This window comes from Schistocerca nitens, chromosome 2, assembly GCF_023898315.1.
Source record: "Schistocerca nitens isolate TAMUIC-IGC-003100 chromosome 2, iqSchNite1.1, whole genome shotgun sequence".
Lineage (NCBI taxonomy): Eukaryota > Metazoa > Arthropoda > Insecta > Orthoptera > Acrididae > Schistocerca > Schistocerca nitens.
Genome location: NC_064615.1, coordinates 170,809,886 through 170,829,438, shown reverse-complemented (window position 1 = coordinate 170,829,438; position 19,553 = coordinate 170,809,886). Strand labels below are relative to the sequence as shown.

Sequence of the window (19,553 nt, the reverse complement as noted above, 5' to 3'; positions counted from 1 at the left end):
CGGGATCAGTTCGCATAGTAATGAGAATCACGATTATTTACGTTAGATTATAGTGTCATACTGCAAGAGGTTCTAATCTAAAAATCAATATCGTTGCCCTTGAACAACGAACGCAAATCAGACTACTACCACTTCTATTCTAGAAAAAGTAAACTATTGAGAAATAAATAAATTTTTGTGCATTCTAATGTTTCCTGACTGTTCCGGAAAATTGCGAACTGTTGACTTTAGTAACATGTAATCACATCTTTCGCAGCAGTGCCGTTACATGAGGCCAATAATGTGTCTGTGAGTCAGAGACAGTCCACATGAATATCAGTTTTAAGTTGACGAGGATGCATTATGTATATTGGCACGTACCAGACCGCCATCATGTAAAGAATTTAGGTCACTACAAACGTACCATAACATAATTTACTTGAAATTTTTATTGCACTATACAGATTAAATCTTGGTCACCATCGTCATCAGGAAACAACCGCCCACTTGCAGCGTGGCAACCGTCGATCTTCCCTGTTTCACGCCTGCTATGTGCAGAGATATTTTGCCTGTTATGATGATCCTTGTCCGTACCATCACAGGACAGCCCTGACATTTTCAACCGTAATACATATTCTTTATTTCTGGAAAGCACGAAACAGATTCGACAATGAAGAGTATTGTTTCGCTATCCTCACTTTCCGTCCAGAAGACCTCTGTGTGTTTCACATTTTGACGGCACCGATCTGTTTCCTCCCTTCGCGTATTAAGAAACAGGCTGCTGTTCTCTTAAAATACAGTCCAATCCTGCAACGGCTGAAAGGTAGTGTATAAAATGCCTCGTTGAGCCGTGCTCCAATGAATGGCTTCCTCACTTTGGTTCAAATGGTTCAAATGGCTCTGAGCACTATGGGACTCAACTGCTGTGGTCATCAGTCCCCTAGAACTTAGAACTACTTAAACCTAACTAACCTAAGGACATCACACACATCCATGCCCGAGGCAGGATTCGAACCTGCGACCGTAGCAGTCGCACGGTTCCTGACTGCGCGCCTAGAACCGCGAGACCACCGCGGCCGGCCCTCACTTTGATATATACATTTCAGTGCTCTAATTGCTGTCATAGTCGGATTTTCATGCAGCTGACTACGTGTACTTGGGCCCTATCTTCCTTCCTATGTCTGCCATAAGAGAAATACGTCAGTTCTGTCGTAATGACAGTAGATAACCTGTGATGTAGAATAAGACTGCTGATAACTGAGCTTATAAAGCAAATCATCTACAATCTTCGATGAGCAGCCTTAGTATTGTGCAACAGGCATGAAGACTATTTCTCGATCGTTGAACAGTTACACAGGCACTAGAAAGACCCACCCACAAAACGGGTGCAATTTGCGAGAGTTCCTCTTCGTTTGCTCAGTTAGTTCATAGCATCTCTTCTGCTTATGACGGATTTGTCTTGATCTCAGACAATGAAAACATTTGAAAACATTTAACTAACAATTAGATCAAAAAAATATTTACTTGTGGATGGCGTAAGCGCCTTGCTTCGTAGGAGTACAAGACAAATAGGACAGCTAAAGAATATTTGGAGAAGATAACGCCACTTTAAACTGGATGCCATTCGTCATTTAGGCGACCAGCCGGTACACAGATACTAGAGAAGGCGCCAAGACACTGAGAGGGCAAGATAAAATAGGACAGAGGAAATATAATACTGACGCACATAATGTACGACAACAGAATTAATCTAACATTAAGGCGTCACATATAGATGGAATGCTACCAAAGAGAGAGCCCAACCAGACAATACAGCATCAACGCACGTGATGGAAAACTTCCTAGTGGATGAAACCAGACAGTATTGAGATCGCATGGGAAGGCCAAGTGTAGTCAGATCAATCAAGGTGCCGCTATCAGTAGAGAGGAGGTTCGCTGATCAGTTGTAGTACGGAGCAGTCAGCGTACGGAACGGCGACGTCGCCGTAGCAGCGGTGAAGACATAGTTTCATCAGCTACGAGTAGCCGGGGAAAGACTCTGGCGACACATGTTAACTGCGAGATAGTTACTGTACATTTCTTGGAATAGTATTGAACAGAGAATGCCTGTCTCTATCTCAACGAATAATACTTAAGAATTTCAGTAAATGACAGGACCAAGTCATTACTGACGACTTGTCTCCTATATTGCAAAGCCAAATGGCCATATAGTAAACTGAGACAGGTCCAATGGGCCAGTAGTTAGCAGAACCTGCGTGACTAAGAGCACTCGTCTCTGATTCATTTCGATAGTTGACTGACTATATAGTAAAGATAGTAGATCTGACACCTCACCTACTCAATTCGCTATAATCTTACTTGTATCTAACAGCTACATCAGAGTAATAATTTACAACTTCTGCAGAATCGAGCAGAAACATTACTCCTTTACAATCGACCTGATGAAGGGTACTTGAAACTCTGATCATATGTAATGGCGTAATTGAGACGGGACTGTCGTCATGATGATGATGATGATGATGATGATGACTATGTTGACGAAGATGATGATAACGATGGCGATGATGAGTATGATGATGTTTTCTGCCTTGCTGGTTCATGACTACAACTCACTTTCCAGTTTCCTACCATCCAGTTGTGTAGATGTATTCATGGTGATTTTAGTGAACAGATATCCATGTTTTTATTTCTTGCTCACGAATAGTTGCCTAAAGTGCGCGTCATTTATGTTGGCGGCCGAGTTTAGGTTCGTTCTGCGCATCTGACGTCAAAAAATACAGTCAGCCAATGAACAGAGAACGACGTTGCCAGATCTCGACTGCAGAGCGGATCACTGACGAGTGTCTTCAGTTTTAGAAACGTTCAGTCATAAATAAAGTAATAGAACAAAAGCAATGTCTTGATAGCAGACTTTGTTTTTTGAAAGTTTGGAAAAACCATTCTTTATACCAATTGCTTCATTTTCTATTAATTCATTAAACCAAGCCGGCCGAAGTGGCCGTGCGGTTAAAGGCGCTGCAGTCTGGAACCGCAAGACCGCTACGGTCGCAGGTTCGAATCCTGCCTCGGGCATGGATGTTTGTGATGTCCTTAGGTTAGTTAGGTTTAACTAGTTCTAAGTTCTAGGGGACTAATGACCTCAGCAGTTGAGTCCCATAGTGCTCAGAGCCAGCCATTAAACCAAACAAGCAATAAGACTCTTAATTCAGGCGATAGCAAGGAAAGGTGTTTGTATCAATTTCACGAACCGCTTTTTCGCAATAAAGAACAGCGGTAATTATTTATTTCCTATTGTACTTCGACGAAGTGCGAGTAATTCATAGGCATACCAACACTGTTTGTCAGAATTTTGCGTGACCTGTTAGAGTCCTTATGGAGAGACGTTGCAGGACGAGCTGCGCTAGCGTAACGGTTAAGGCGTGGAGTTAGTAAGCGATAGGTATCTGGCAACGTCTTTCTCTGTTCATTGGCTGACTATTTTTTGACGTCAGATGCGCAGAACGAACCTAAACTCGGCCGCCAACATAAATGACCTTGTGCGATGCTAAATATTTTTTTATATTTTAAAACAATATCGAAGTGTCTTACTTCATGAATTTTATTCGTTTGAATGCAATTTTTTGAAATTTCTAGTGCTTTGTCTCTTCATTAACCCTTTCGCTGCTGCAGTCACGTGCTCCCCGCATTCCGCGCTGTGCGCGATTTTGTCATCACTGCACTGCTCGCCTGTGCAGACACATGGTGTTCCCACAGCTTTGACACACTTATCATTCGATTTCACAAAAACTATTTGGCCCAAAAATTTGATTTTTACACATCTTCTTGATTGATACCTTCCCCCCATAAATGACTTAATTTTGTTTCGATGTTCAACCCAGTTATTGTGCAGCATTAAATGTAGTAAACCATTGCACGAAATTTTGAAGAGTTTGCAGAGGTAAAAGTCCATAGTGTATACTTTCCGTATGGTCGATTTTAGTTGCCACAATGTTGAGAATGAAATGGGGACAAGGTACGTAAATTTCATATAAAATTTACTGTATAACAATATCTCATTTAATTTAAGTACCACATAGGTGTCGTATGTAATATTGAGAAATATTCCGTCTTTCGCGACTGTAATAAAAGTTTTATTTACACCGGGCGCGTTTGGCTTTATTTTAAAGCACTTCAGTCAGTCAAAGGAAGTGGGGGGAAGGTATCAGTCAAGAAGATGTGTAAAAATCTAATTTTTGGGCCAAATAGTTTTTGTGGAATCGAATGATAAGTGTGTCAAAGCAGTCGGAAACACCATGTGTCAGCACAGTCGAGCAGTGCAGTGACAAAATCGCGCACAGCGCGGAATGCGGGGAGCACGTCTCTGTAGCAGCGAAAGGGTTAATGCGGCCGTGGTGGCTCTACTTCATAAACTGCGCGCTCCTCCCTAAACGTAAGCTTGCGAACTATACTATACTATGGCGCTGTTTCTCTTGGCGCGTGCGTCGTGTGCAACTGGCAACGCAGCAATCTCCCGCGTCTGGGCGGGCATGCGCGAGCCGCCAAGATAAAAGAATTCAACTATAGTAAAAGTTATTTCCTTAATCTTTTTCATCTTTCCTTTCAATTCCATATTGGCTGGTGTTCAGTTCTTTTAACATATTGTCAGTATGATCAAGTATGTCAACATAGGACCTACTTTTGTAGGTATCGGTAGGCATGGCACCCTTAGTGTGCAGAGGCCAGCAACGTTCAAAATGAGTAATGTATCATGGGAAATGTTGACAATCTTTTGGAGTGCAGAATACTGTACCTGGATTAGAATAACAAAGTTATTGACAGCTAATTGCCGGCCGCGGTGGTCTAGCGCTTCTGGCGCTGCAGTCCGGAACCGCGGGACTGCTACGGTCGCAGGTTCGAATCCTGCCTCGGGCATGGTTGTGTGTGATGTCCTTAGGTTAGTTAGGTTTAAGTAGTTCTAAGTTCTAGGGGACTTATGACCTAAGATGTTTGGTCCCATAGTGCTCAGAGCCATTTGAACCATTTGACAGCTAATTGCTTACATGACAGCTACCATAGCAACTGAGAACGAATTTAATAATGTCTTCAATTCTGTTCAACCATTATCATATTGTTCCATCATCTATCGGGCGTACACTCGGGACAGCGACAATTCTTCTTGCGATATTTCGCCTAGAAACCTCTCAGCCATCTTCAAGGCGAGTCGGAGACTAGCCGAAATATCGCAAGAAGAATTGTCGCTGTCCCGAGTGCACGCCCGAAAGATGATGGAACATTATGACCGCCGGGAAAACTTCAAGAATCACATTGTCATATTGTTCTGCGACCTCAGGTGTCAACTGAAGCAGTCAGTTTCAGATGACACTCCTGGTAACCTAGTAATCGTGATTCGTTTGCATTATTTACGTTGTTTCTATGTGAGACGTGGTTTGTTCACACAACAGAATTTTCTGAATCATTCACGAAACTATACCGAAAAGTGATAAGACCGCTAAGCAGGCCCATCACTGCTCGTTAACAGGCAGCTTACGGCAAGAAAGGAAGAATGAATTGATTGTTGGTGTTAATAACGATCATCCTTCTTTACCTCCTCTGCTTTACCGCAGACGACGTGTCACTGAGCACATTTGTTCTGTGCATGCAATACACGTGAGGCGCCTAGTTGTTTCCACTGCACTGTGTGGAATACCAAGGTTCTGTTATAGTTCACTAACCTGCTGTCTTCAAGTTGATGTCCCCAGCGCAGAAAACAGCGCGCAGGTCGTAGGTTCTGTATCTTGAGGCTGAAACTGACTTTTAGCGAGATTCTGTTCTGAAATAATGTATCACTTCTTTGGGATGCCACTCGCGTATTTTAATATAGGCACACAGGAAGACTACATGATACTAATACAGCACCTTCTGATACAGCAAAGCACATGATCAAACACAGTGTTTACGAAAATGTATTTTTACACTATTTGTGGCACGTGTCTGGGCCTCATGACTATGGGAGTGAATCTTTTAATACTGAGTACTGGCAAACACATCCTGCCACAGACAACATGACTGTACAACTGGACTGCCTAATCCAGAGTGACGGACAGGAACTTAAATAAAAATTGGAAACACGTCCTACGACAGACAACATGTCTGTTCCTCTCGACTGCCTGATCCAGAGTGACGAACAGCCGAAACACTTCGCGCGCCATACCAGAAAAGGCCTGACCCGAACGCTTCCGAAGTGCTTCGTCTCCAATTTCATCAGTCTTTTGTTTCTGATTTAAATTGTTTTTAATAATTCTAAAATGACTGTTTGATAATCAGCTGTTGAGAGATTTTTATATTAAAAAGTAAAGTCATACCAATGAGTAGTTTAACTAATAATAATAACTATACTTTAACGTTTTGGTGCCCTTACTCCGAACACAGCAGCCAATCACAGAACAGTAGCATTATGCAGGCGGTCTTTCTTACGGGAATGGTACCGAATGTAACATCTGTCACAGGTATCTGACATTACATTTCGTCATCTATATACTTCTTGCATCTACACTGCTCTGGAAACAGCTTCTCGGAGCCTGCTACGATGGCTGACTAAACCAGAAATATTACAAGCTGCTGCTGTTCGATAACTTGCAGGTGTCTGTCACGACGATGGACACACTGATGACGACGTGCGTGACAGTGGTGGGCGGCGGTGGTGGCGGCAGCTACCAGCAGCAGCAGCAGGCGACCCACCACCTGCAGCAGGGCAACTCGACCGGAGACACGCTGGCCAGCTTGGAAGCGGCCGGTTACGCCGCCTACTCCACCGCCCTCAGCGTCACCATCGCGATCGGCTGCTCGCTGCTCATTCTCAACGTGCTCATCTTCGCCGGCGTCTACTACCAGCGCGACAAGACGCGCCTGGAGGTTAAGTCGCTGCAGCAGCAGCAGCAGCAACAGCAGCAGCAACAGCAGCAGGCGCAGTCGCCGGGCGGCCAGCTGGGGCGCGTGCCCTCGGCGGGCAGCTTCGACACGCTGTCGGGGAAGCACCGCGCCCAGGGCCACTACCACGTCGGCCACTCGGGCAGCTCGAGCGTCGTGGTGGACGTAGAGCAGGACACGGCCGCAATGATGCTGGCGCAGAGCATGCCGCTGGCCACGTCGCCGTCCCACCACACGCTCACCAAGCAGCACCTGTCGGCGCCCGCGCCCAACGTGCTGCCCAACTTGCTCAAGGCGCCGCCGCCCTCGCCCAACGTCGCCCAGCAACAGCAGCAGCAGCAGCAGCAGCAGCTGCCGCCCATGCACCAGCAGCAGATGCAGCCGCAGCAACAGGTTAGCCTCTCTGTCCCTTGTTTTCAATAATGATTGTAGTGTATTGTATGTTAAGGGGCTCCGGAACGCCCTATACCTGCAATGTTAAAATAACGCTTATAAATTACATCTTTCCTCACAAAGTATTTGAGGTAGGAAGTTGAACTTTTTACAGATTATTTATTGGAATATCGGCTACAACTTAACACAGGGATTTTACAAAATTTTAGTTCAGTTATTAAAGATGATTTTTTTTCAATTGTAATGAAAATTCACAACATTTTTTTTTGCAATTTTTTATTTATATATTCAAAAATATACAGTTTTTTTGAAAAAGGCTGTGTTAAATTATGCAGAAGGTACTGTGTAACATTTACTGAAAGTTTGAAACAAATATGTTTGGAAGATCCTTAGAAAACATGTAATTAGTATGAGAAAATAAAAGTTTTGGGAATCGAGCGACAAAGATTGGAATAACTTTTTAGTGCATTCCGGGTCCATAGGATGGATTATCTTCATCCTCTGCAAACTCCTCCTCCAGCTTCCTCTTGTTCCTCCTCCTGTTTACTCTTGCTTGTATTTCTAGACTCTTTACAGCCCTGTCTGCAGCCCGAAGGCGTTCCTTGTCTAAAGCAAGCATCGCTCGTTGTTGTGTTCGTAGATTTTGCTACCATTTTCTTCAGTTGCAGTTACTGCAACACTGTTCCAAAAGGTGGTCATGTATGAACACTTATCACATTTCAGTTGTATTTCACTAGCAAGTCCTACGTGCTTTATTATGGAGAGTTCCAGACCAACTTCACTACAATGAATACATCTTACACAGTTTGAAAAAATTCCTTTGAGAACCGACATATCAAATATTTAATTCACATCCGATTCGCCCATAAAACATTCATAGTTTTCACTCATTGAACCAAGCTTCTTCTGTGAAGTATTTTCTTTCCCACTTTGACTGTTATGGGCAGGTGTACTTGAGAGGTTAGGTTCACTCACTTGGTTATCGTCTTTATTGTTTACAGTAATAACACATACCTTTGGCTTTCCAACATTTCTCCTTTTCTTAAAAGCCTTCAGAGGATTTCTAATAACTTTATTTTTACTCATTATTATACTTCAACAAAACAGAGACTCAAGAAACAGAATTAATTACGAATATTTTCGAGATAACGACAGAGTAAATAAACATGAAACAATCGACAATCCACACCAGCGATATATATTGAACCATCACAGGTTAGCCACAACACATACTTTATCTGACATCACTAAAATGTACCTGATGAACACGGACGTTAATAACAACACCATTTGACAGCAGTTTAACAGCGCCACAGTGGGTCACGCCCATGTAGAACACATTTCAAAAAAAATTTAAAAATAGTTGTAGTCTTCGGAATTGAATAAATTATATATCTATTAAAAGGTAATAGTCTGCAGATTCAGAAAACGCAAAAAAGTAAAAATTGAACTTTTCATGGTTTTGAGCCTTTCCGGAGCCACTTAACCGGGGACCTAAAAACGACGGAGAGGCTCCATCCCCGCCGCAGCCGCAGTGGTCCACAACCCCACGACGGCTACCGTAGTCCACTTCACCCTTCTGCCGCCCCACACCGAACCCAGGGTTATCGTGCGGTTCGGCCCCCGGTGGACCCCCCAGGGAGCGTCTCACACCGGACGAGTGTAACCCCAATGTTTGCGTAGTAGAGCAATGGTGGTGTACGCGTACGTGCAGAACTTGTTTGCGCAGCAATCGCCGACATAGTGTAACTGAGGCGGAATGAGGGGAACCAGCCCGGATTCGCCGAGGCTGATGAAAAACCGACTAAAAACCATCCACAGAGTGGCCGGTTCACCGGACCTCGAAGCAAATCCGCCGGGTAGATTCGTGCCGGGGACCAGGCGCTCCTTCCCGCCCGGAAAGCCGTGCGTTAGACCGCACGGCCAACCGGGCGAATTTCAATAACGATTAACTGACAGTTCTCTACTAGTCAGTTACCGATTTGTGCTGGAATTTAATTCTTTTATCTCCTTCGAATTAGCAGCTCTGAAAATTTGTACACTAGCTAAATCCTGCGGGTAAAACTTCACATCCCTACCCTAATTTGTTAGTGTATCTTGCCGCTTGTGGTTATGGGGAAGCTACGATGAAGAAACGGCTTATCTGTGTTACGCGAATGACGTAACGATATGGTACCGTTCCAATCGTAGGGGGAAGATAAAGTAATTAATACAACAACAGCCTTAACAGCCTAGATGGTAGCAAGCGCTCAAAATGAATAGTTGGTAAAAAACATTAAGTTTATTGGGTCAAATACATACGTGATTGACCAACTGAGTTTTCATTTCCTGCTTTTATCGCATTTAGGGGTGTATAGATTTGTAAACTACTACGCTTTTTCTCCTGATCAACTTTTCATTTAAGTACTTCAGATCGAATGATTTTAACTCTTCTCCTACCCCTGCCAGTTTTAGATAATTTTTTATTGTCCGATCCATTTCGTGATTTGTATGTTTTTCTTTCTTTTGGTCCCATACACTTTAAATACTTGCGACGTTACTCACCAGGAAAGTACTTGGGATCGAACAAACACAAATTCACCAAAATCGTGTGAGAAGTAATGTAAAGGTGTCTTATTGCACTAATGATACTCCTGCATCTGCAAAACTCTGCAGTCGTCCGTTAGAGGCCTCTGCGTACGCCATGCCGCATTGCACACTGACCTGCCGGTATGCCAGTCGGGACCAGTAGGGACGGTGCAGTGTGCCTCTGAAGTTGCGTTTTGTGACATTATTTGTGTATTGAAGCGTCATACGGCTCGGCGATTGGTAATCAATCCTGCTAATGTATTGCGATTGGTTGAGGTGAAGTTACGAAGAACCCTTCTTCGTGAAGATGGTATTGGTGTAGAAGACGAATCATTCGCATGTTTTCTGGTATCTATTATAGTGCAGAAATATGAGCATAAGTTAGAAACAGATACTGTTGTAACACTAACACATAATGATGATGATAGGGATGATAATGACGAACAAATTGCCAGCGGTAGTGCTGCGGCAAGTGCAGGAAGAGGCGATGGAAGCAGTGACAGTGAATACCAACCGTCTCCCAAGATGAAGGTTAAAGTTGCAAGTATCATCACGGCGTTTGATGACAACACACTGGAGAACTTGTACGATGATTATTACGTAAGAGGTTTCGACACAAACGACAAGATTGTGAAAAGATACCGTCAATTGAAGTCTAAAAGCAATATTAAAAACATACTAAATTACGTGGCAAAGAAAAGAGTAGGAAATACAGTTTTCAAAGGAAATCGTACACTGCTGTTCAAGACCATCAAGGAGCGTGTAATGACGAAATTCGATGAAGCGCGAGAATGCGGTTCCGCCGTTCATTATTGGCATGTACAACATTGGGCATTGGACGTAGCCAGAAATCTTGGGTGTACAAACTTTACAGCTTCACTAGGATTTATTACTAATTTGAAAAATGAGTATAGGATAACATCACGCTCTATCACTATGCTCCAAGCACGAAAAGATAAGGATGACGAAGAAGAGCTGATTGAAAGAGCTCAAACTTTGTTGCTGACGTCAATGAGCATATCACGAGAGAAAACATCGATATTAGTTCTGTATGGAACTGTGATCAGAGTCAGTTCAACTGTGAACTTTCTTGTGACAGAACACTATCCATGAAAGGGGAGAGAAACACTGTCGCGATGTTGCAATCAGTTAACTGTGCAACACATAGTTACACGATCGATCTTGCTGTATCAATGGACGGACGATTGGCAGAGAAACTTTATATTTGCAGTGGAAAGTTTGGACCCCGCGTGTCAAGGGAAATAGAAACGCGGTGCCCTCCAAATGTTGTCATCGATGCAAGTGTGAGTGGGAAGATGACGAAACAACATCTGAAGACGTTTTTTCTGTCAGTTTTGAATCCACTTTGTCGAGAAAGTCTTTAGTACTTCCTGACTCCTGGTCTGGACATAAGGATGAACGAGTATTACTGGAAGCATCTGGCGGAAAACATATAGATTTAAAAATCATTCTGCCTAAAACTACAAAATATGCACAACTTCTGGATGTGTATTTCTTCAGGCAATATAAAATGTATGCGAAGAGAATAACAGACTTCATTAAACTACGTTCCAGTAATATGCAGCCGAAATTGCACTACAGATTCTTTATCATGAATATGCGTTGTGTCATTTACAATCAGTTATCTGCGGGAGTATACAGACCAATGCTTCGTTACGCGTGGCAGAACGCTGGCTGCGATATTGGTGAACCAGTGAACAACTCCAAGTGTCACTGACATGGCGTTAAACACTGATATTATAGAATGTGCAAATACGCCATGCGATCAACTTGCATTTCTTCACTGTGCGTTTTGCAGTCATTCGTATTGCTCGGAGCATTTTATTGACATTCCGCATTTACATGTAGAGTTAAGATTGCTGCATTGCGTATGGCGTCTACAATTACATCTAAGGTGATATCTAGAGAATGACGGAAGAGTTTTGCAGAAAAACGACACCCACCAGCACATTCAGAGGTACATAATGGTCCTGTAACAGAACGTTCATACAGATCCGTTTGTTCGAGCCCAAGTACTTTCCTGGTCAGTCTGGGTTTATTCTTTCGAAAATGCTGCAACATAAGAATTATTTTGCGATTGCTAATTCACTGTGAATATCTATGTACTGTTTGATCGATTGCTTGCTTCTTAGCCGAAAGTTATAGCTTATGCATTTTGACCCAAGGGTAATTTTCATTAATTTTCGATGATTTGTTCAGTGTTTGTTTTCTTTTTCAGAGTTGTTATTCCTGAAATGTAAACATCTTCAGATTGAATGGCAGATTTGGAATCTCTCATGTTAGTGTTGTTGGAAATGCACATTTCGGTATAGATATTTTGTGCGAGATGATATTCTTCAGTTTATTATTATTATTAGTAGTAATAGTAATAGCGTAGTTTTTAAAATTTGGTACCTTCCGTAAGATGAATCTCACCGGAGGGATATATTCCTTGACCAGGTCTTCAAAACTCTGTTAAGAGGCTAAAAAGTTCTAGTGTTTAAAATCTATCGCCAGTGACACAGCACCTACCGTGTCTTTGCTCAAAAGTTCTCCAAATGTTTGGGTGCGTTGGAATTAACCGATTTGCAGGGGTAACTAGTTTACGCTTGAGAATATACATTAACGGTAAAAAAAATAGCAACACAAAGAAGTTGTGGGACATAACCGGAATTCGGTACGCTTCTTTCTACAACTGAAACATAATGTCTATTCAGATTTTGCGCTATTCGCACAGGAGTGACGCTAATAGCGCCGCTGTAAGGATGCAAATCAGGTTTGCTTTAAATACACTCTGTAACGGGTGGGAGCTTTAGTTAGCTTTCAGACTGGACGCTGTGAGTTGATGTTGACCAAGAAGAAGGAGACCTGAGGACGTGTTACATGAACATCAGTTTGGCTTTAGGAAAGGAAAAAGCTCAAAAAAGGTAGTACTGAAGTTGCTGTTCGTAGCGTAGATAAGACAAGGAAAGTCAAGACACGATCATTATATTTTTCTACCTGAAAAAGCGTTTGACAATGTAAAATGGTGTCAGATGTTCAAAATCCTGAGACTTACTAATTTGTCCTGTGGTTTCTTAGCCCTTTAAATAGTCTATCATGTGGTATCCTTCCCATTTCGCTGTCAAATTGATTGACATAATTTGCTGCATTAACACTCAATTCTTTCAGTTTACCTTTAAACTGGTTGAAAAATACATTCAGATGCTACACCCACCAATTAAGCTTCAGTGTTTTTCGAAATTCTGGTAGTTTTTCCAAACAGATTGGTTGTTACAAAGTTTTGGTCTATATAAATAACTTATTCTACCTAATGTAGAAAATTCATTTGCTACTGACAATTCATATACCCTGCTTTTACTCTCAGGAAACACACAAACGTTTTCAGGCTAAGACGATATTTTATCTCTCTATCAACATCTTCAACTGCATTTACATCATCATTGATATTAACTATGTTCTCTGTACTAATTACATCAGTTACATGACAGTTTTGAAAATTAACTACAGGGTTAGTTTCAGCCATTAAAATAGATTATAGTTCAGTTACATGTTTACCTTCAGCATTAAGACTCTCAAAGTTAAATTTATCTTCTTTTCTATCTGCTCTTCATACTCCTCTTACTTGTTTAATTATACTGCTCAATTTAGATTTCACTTCCATCACTCTTGTTTCTATGGACTGTAATGTTACTTCAGAATCCTGTATCTTTTCCCAAGATTATGACTATCACTTGACAACATTTCCCATTCAAGATTTACAATAATTGATTGTCCCATGACCATTGATAATTCATCATTTATCAACATCAATTCTTTGAATTGAGTTTGCTCTGATTGTGTAATTTTCTCTCTTTTATAAACTGATTTATCACTACCAACATTTTTTCCACATTTGAAATCCTCTCATCCACCGGTTCAGCCACTTCTATCCTCTCATTTCATAGATTTTCTATCGCAACATATATTTTTGTTCTTCACACACCAACTATCGATAATGTCAGTAAATTAGTATATTTAACAGTACAGTGATACTTAAAATTTTATTTAACTTCACATGCTCTTGTACATCTGTTGCTATTGTCATCTAGTCATACATCCTTTCTTAAAATGCATTGTGTCTTTTTGTCCCAATAGTATTAATATTTTCATTCAGTTAATACGCATATCACAAGAATCTGAGCTGAGCGCCACGATATTCTAACCTTTACCTCTCTTTGAAAATCAATAAAATTGAATGTTATAATGTTACTTGAAAACTTGCTTTTTTCACATTGAATTGTTTTCCATCATTGTTTTTCATCTCCATAAAAGCTGAATCAAAAAGATGGTTAGAACTCCTCTCTTGATTTGAACATGAATATTACAAGTAATTACATTGACTTACCTTGTTTGACAACATCCATTATGGTTTCATTTTGGTGTTGGCACAGTGTCTTGTGGTATGGTTTATCCTTAAGTATAGCAGAAGTTTGTTGAGTTTATTTTATCATTTGTAGAACTAATCAGTGTTTGAATTGATTCATCAGTACATATACTTCACAATTCAAAGTACAATATTTCCAGCAAATGTGTACAGCAACAAGATCAAACATAGAGGTCTCAGCAGGACATGTCATTAAGTTCCTCCCAGCCAGAAGCAAACCTCAACAGATAAGATATTTTCGGCATTAACAAAAGAGGCACTTAGCGACAGTCGTTTCTGAAGTTAGTTCGAGAGTCTCTAAATAACACTTTTAATGTCAGTGACTTCAAGAGTAAATGCAACAAATGACAAACTGTTTTAAGTGATTGTATAATATTATATTCCTATTTAAACACTTAGTCTCTATGTGACATAACCAGTTTATTTATTTTAGTCAAACTATACAATACTAGTAAAAATTTGAAACTGATGATGGCTCCTTATTGGATTGGATTTTAAATTTATGGGATATATAGAGCTGTTCACTAAATAGTAGCAATGTACTGGTCAGTCTCATTACATTGGTAACCTGGAACTGCCTATGAACAATGAACTGTGTTAGCTGTTTTGTAATATAGATATATTTTTACGTAACGAGTGCAGTGTCCTATGATGGATTCCCTGGTTGACTTTTGAATAGTATTTTTGTACCAAGCATCTCTTATTAAATGCGTGTCAAGTAGTAAAGCAGCAGTATTTGTTCTGAAGTGTGAGTGCTGCCACTGATTGTTTGTGAAGAAGAATCTCTTGTCTTTAATCTCAGAAGACAAAGAATCTTGTCAGATAGACAGGTTAAAGAAAAAAGAAACGAGATCTAACATCTAGGAAACATGCAGTAGATGAACACCTGACTTTGTTCCAAATTGCTTGGTGTGACTATTAGTCCCGATGTGTTGTGTGTAAGGTCTGCAGTACGTTTCAGTCGTGGCAAGGAGCAAAATGTTTCCAGAGTACATAAAAAAAATACCATTCAGACACGGAGTGAAATATTACTTTGTGTCTTACACATACCGTGTCAACTTTATGGTAGAAATCCCTGTTCATTGTGAAAAACATATCATAATCTCTTGCCTCAAAATAGCAGATTAGTTGTACAGAACATAATGTTTATTTCATTCATTATTAGGGAAACTTGTTGAACTAAGTGCCATATAACATTTATCGAGATGTGTCACACACAGTATGTACGTCCATGCCGTCAAGAGAAAAAAAACGATATGTTTTTTGGTTATATTCGATGGTATTCACCGTATTTGTATTACCCGTAAGAAAGAATAAAAAGTACGTATTTTAAAGGTAACGGGAGGAATGTATATCTAGCATAGAGATCTATACTGTATACGAATCGTTAGACAGGGACATAGAAGAAGCTGTTTTTCATGCTTGCTTTTGGGCAGAACACATCTCACACTTTTGCACTTAAACGTATTAGAGGCTAGCGTTACTTATACTGGCAAGGGAGTATAGACCTTAGTAAGTGGCATACGTTTCAACTTTATATGTCTACCCGCTCCTGAGAAAAAGGGGTCTTAACAGACGGATGGGAAAAAATTTCTTTTCGTGTGATGTAATTTCGAATTTAGTTTCCGGATTTTTCCTTTGGCTGTGTTGCGAAACCTTGCTTTTTGCCAAACTTCATGATTCCAGGCCAACAGGAAGTACCCTATAGGTTTTGGTGAGTGAGTTTGCGAGTATTAAAATATGTGACATAAATGGCCGTACCTTTTGATTAGATTAGCTTAGAAACTTCAGTCCAAGGGACGGTAGACTTTAGTATGTGACATAAATTTCAACGCGATACGTGTACCTGTTTCTGTGGAAAAGTGTTTTTAACAGTTTGGCAGACGGACAGACAGACATAGGAACAACGAAGCGATCCAGGTTCCGTTCTTACCAATTGAGACACGGAACCCTAAAAAGGGGGAAACAAAGCTTTTATCTGAAGATGCACTTAACAGCTGATGAAAAATAAGATGAATATACGATTTTAATGTAATATTTCCAACGAAAACTTAATTTAGGAAAGGGGAAAAGGAAAACATAGTCTAATAATTTAATACTAAGCTGCCCTCTGTGTCATGTCTTTGTTGATTTCTAGTACTTCCGGCAGGATCATCTTTCTGTTTTTCTCAACAGAGTGTAAAACTTCTTGTTATACGTAATATGAATGGTTTTCGCTTAAAAGATGACCAGCAAAGGTTGAATCTTTCTTCCTTTATCCCCATCTTTCGTATTCAGATAAAGTAACTGCCACATATCAGCCTGAGTTCCCAGTAAACCGTGCATGTGGTTTCATACACCCCACTCTGTGCCAAGTGTTGGAATTTGTCTTTACTGTTGGTTAAAAACTTTGATGTGCCGTTGGTGTTATAAAATAGTCTATAATGGCGAGACTTTAACTTTTTTGCAATGCTAGCTGAAATGTCGCAATAGGTGGTTTTTTTTCAACAACTGCTGACTGACTGCTCTTGGCCAGCGTGCTGAACTGGCGTAATTCTACGCGTTTTATTTTTTCATAGTGCATTATCAATCAGGTCAAAGACAGTTGGAAGCGGTGTGTTCGATGGTCTGTAGTTCTCTTTGAAATGCTGATTCAGATAATGGAAGAGATACGAGGCGATTGACCATCGAATGGAAACCTGCATGTTTGTGGCTGTTTGGCTCTGAGAGCTTGCAGGGATTACCGTATCTGTAGCTGCGTTTTATCTGTAAATGCTAAATAAGTGCCTTCTTGTGCTAATATCTATATTAAAGCACAAAAAATTTACAGAAAAGCCTCACAGCCGCATTGTGAAGTGAATTTTCTTGTGTTGCGAATTTAGATGTTGCAGTAATGCACCGTATTGCCTAGGGGTACCGGTCCAGAACATGATCCATCATCCAAATATCTGAACTGGTCCATAATTTTACAACTGAGTTGCTTTTTCTGTGAGAAAATCTGTTAGAAACTGTTCATAAGAATTTCAGATGATGTAGGACTAAGTGTACCCATAGTGAGACCATCAGATTGACTATAATACTTGTTCTGAAATTGGAAGTAATTCTGTTTTACATGTGTTTGAGTAAGAACTATTATGTCATATAATTATATAACGTTGAACGCATATCTGTGTAGCTACGATTACGTCATATAATTGCTCATAAGTACCTGTGAGCTTTCCAAAGCAGGTTGCCAAAAACTAGAAGGTATACAGAAAACATACTCACGCCAGTGGATAGACAATTTCTTTAACTTTTTAACGGAAATTTCAGGTGGTCAGTGTGGCATTATTTGTGCCGTGGAAAACGTCAGTGCTTGTGATTTTTATTGACGTGCATTGGCCGAGAAAACGCGACAGCTGCCCTCTTTGCAAACCTGTTCATTTGTTTGCCTATCTGCAGGCGCCAGCTAATTCTACGCGCTATTACGGAAAGGAATGGAAAAGAGGGTTAACAGTGAAACTTGAAGACAGCACAATCCACAGTTGCAGGCTATAAGAATTCTGCAAAAATATTAGTTAGCTTCTCATGCCCCGTGGGACAGTGATATGTAGCAACAACACACAGCAAATCCCCATTTTTCTCTGATTAGCTATCGTGGCACATACACATCTCAGTGGCAGTGAAAGGCTTAACTCGTGAAAAGTATTAAACTTGAAGTCTCCATCTCCTACAAAACTCCCGTAAAAATTATGAAACTTTTGTGGTATATTCAGGGTGAGTCACCTAACGTTACCGCTGGATATATTTCGTAAACCACATCAAATACTGACGAACCGATTCCACAGACGGAACGTGAGGAGAGGGGCTAGTGTAATTGTTTAATACAAACCATACAAAAATGCACGGAAGTATGTTTAACACAAATCTATGTTTTTTTAAATGGAACCACGTTAGTTTTGTTAGCACATCTGAACGTAATCAGTGCCGTTTGTTGCATTATGAAATGTTAATTACCTCCGGAAATATTGTAACCCAAAGTTCACGCTTGAAACCTCCGACGTTCAGTTGCGTGTTGTAACAAACACGGGCCACGGTCTGCGAGCAGCATCTGTAGGGACATGTTTACGATGACGACCGTGTTTACGAATGTGGCTGTAGTGCACTGTTGTGGTTTGGTCTAGCTGTCGCAGTGTCCGTATGTAGCGCCTGCTGCTATTGTTATTCTGCATTCGTCTCCGCACGCAGACCAACTGTAGTACACCGTGTTACCAGACGTCTGTGATAGTGTAGTGTTGTAGGAACTGTGACCATGGTGTATTCGAACTCTGAAAAGGCGGAGATGATACTCATCTATGGCGAGTGTCGACGAAATGCAGCTGAAGCCTGCAGGGTGTATGCAGAACGCTACCCGGACAGAGAGCATCGAACGTGCCGCACATTGCAAAACATCTACCGCCAACTGTATGCAACAGGTATGGTCGTAGCACGCAAACGGGTCCGTAACAGGCCCGTCAAAGGAGAAGCGGGTGCAGTTGGTGTGTTAGCTGCTGTTGCCATGAACCCACACACGAGTACACGGGACAATGCGAGAGCCGGTGGACTGAGTCAAAGTAGTGTCATGCGCATACTGCATCGTCACCGCTTTCACCCGTTTCATGTGTCGCTACATCAGCAATTACATGGTGATGATTTTAATCGTCGAGTGCAATTCTGTCAATAGGCATTAACAGAGAATGCGTTGCAGTTCTACCTGTTTACCGATGAAGCGGGTTTCACAAACCACGGGGCAGTGAATCTACGGAACATGCATTACTGATCCGTGGACAATCCTCGCTGGCTCAGACAGGTAGAGCGACAGCGACCGTGGACTGTAAATGTATGGTGCGGAATCATTGGCGACCACCTCATTGGTCCTCACTTCATTGCAGGGGCCCAAAGAGCTGCAACGTACATCGCGTTTCTACAGAATGATCTGCCAACGTTGCTCGAAAATGTCCCACTGGAAACGCGTCGACGTATGTGGTATCAGCATGATGGTGCACCTGCACATTCCGCAATTAACACTAGGCTGACCCTTCACAGGATGTTCGACGAGCGTTTCATAGGACGTGGAGGACGCATAAATTGGCCAGCCCGTTCTCCTGATCTTACACCTCTGGACTTCTTTCTGTGGGGTACGTTAAAGGAGAATGTGTACCGTGATGTGCCTACAACCCCAGAGGATATGAAACAACGTATTATGGCAGCCTGCGGCGACATTACACCAGATGTACTGCGGCGTGTACGACATTCATTACGCCAGAGATTACAATTGTGTGCA

General features: G+C 41.4%; 1 protein-coding gene across 1 annotated transcript in view; it reads left to right on the top strand.

Moving 5' to 3' along the window:
• LOC126234903 (neuroligin-3-like) overlaps window positions 1-19,553 on the top strand; it is a 443,765-nt gene that overhangs the window by 333,363 nt on the left and 90,849 nt on the right. The window contains exon 11 of the mRNA XM_049943642.1: window positions 6,598-7,278. Coding sequence (XP_049799599.1) covers window positions 6,598-7,278 — 681 coding nt within the window. The remainder of the gene's footprint in view (window positions 1-6,597; window positions 7,279-19,553) is intronic.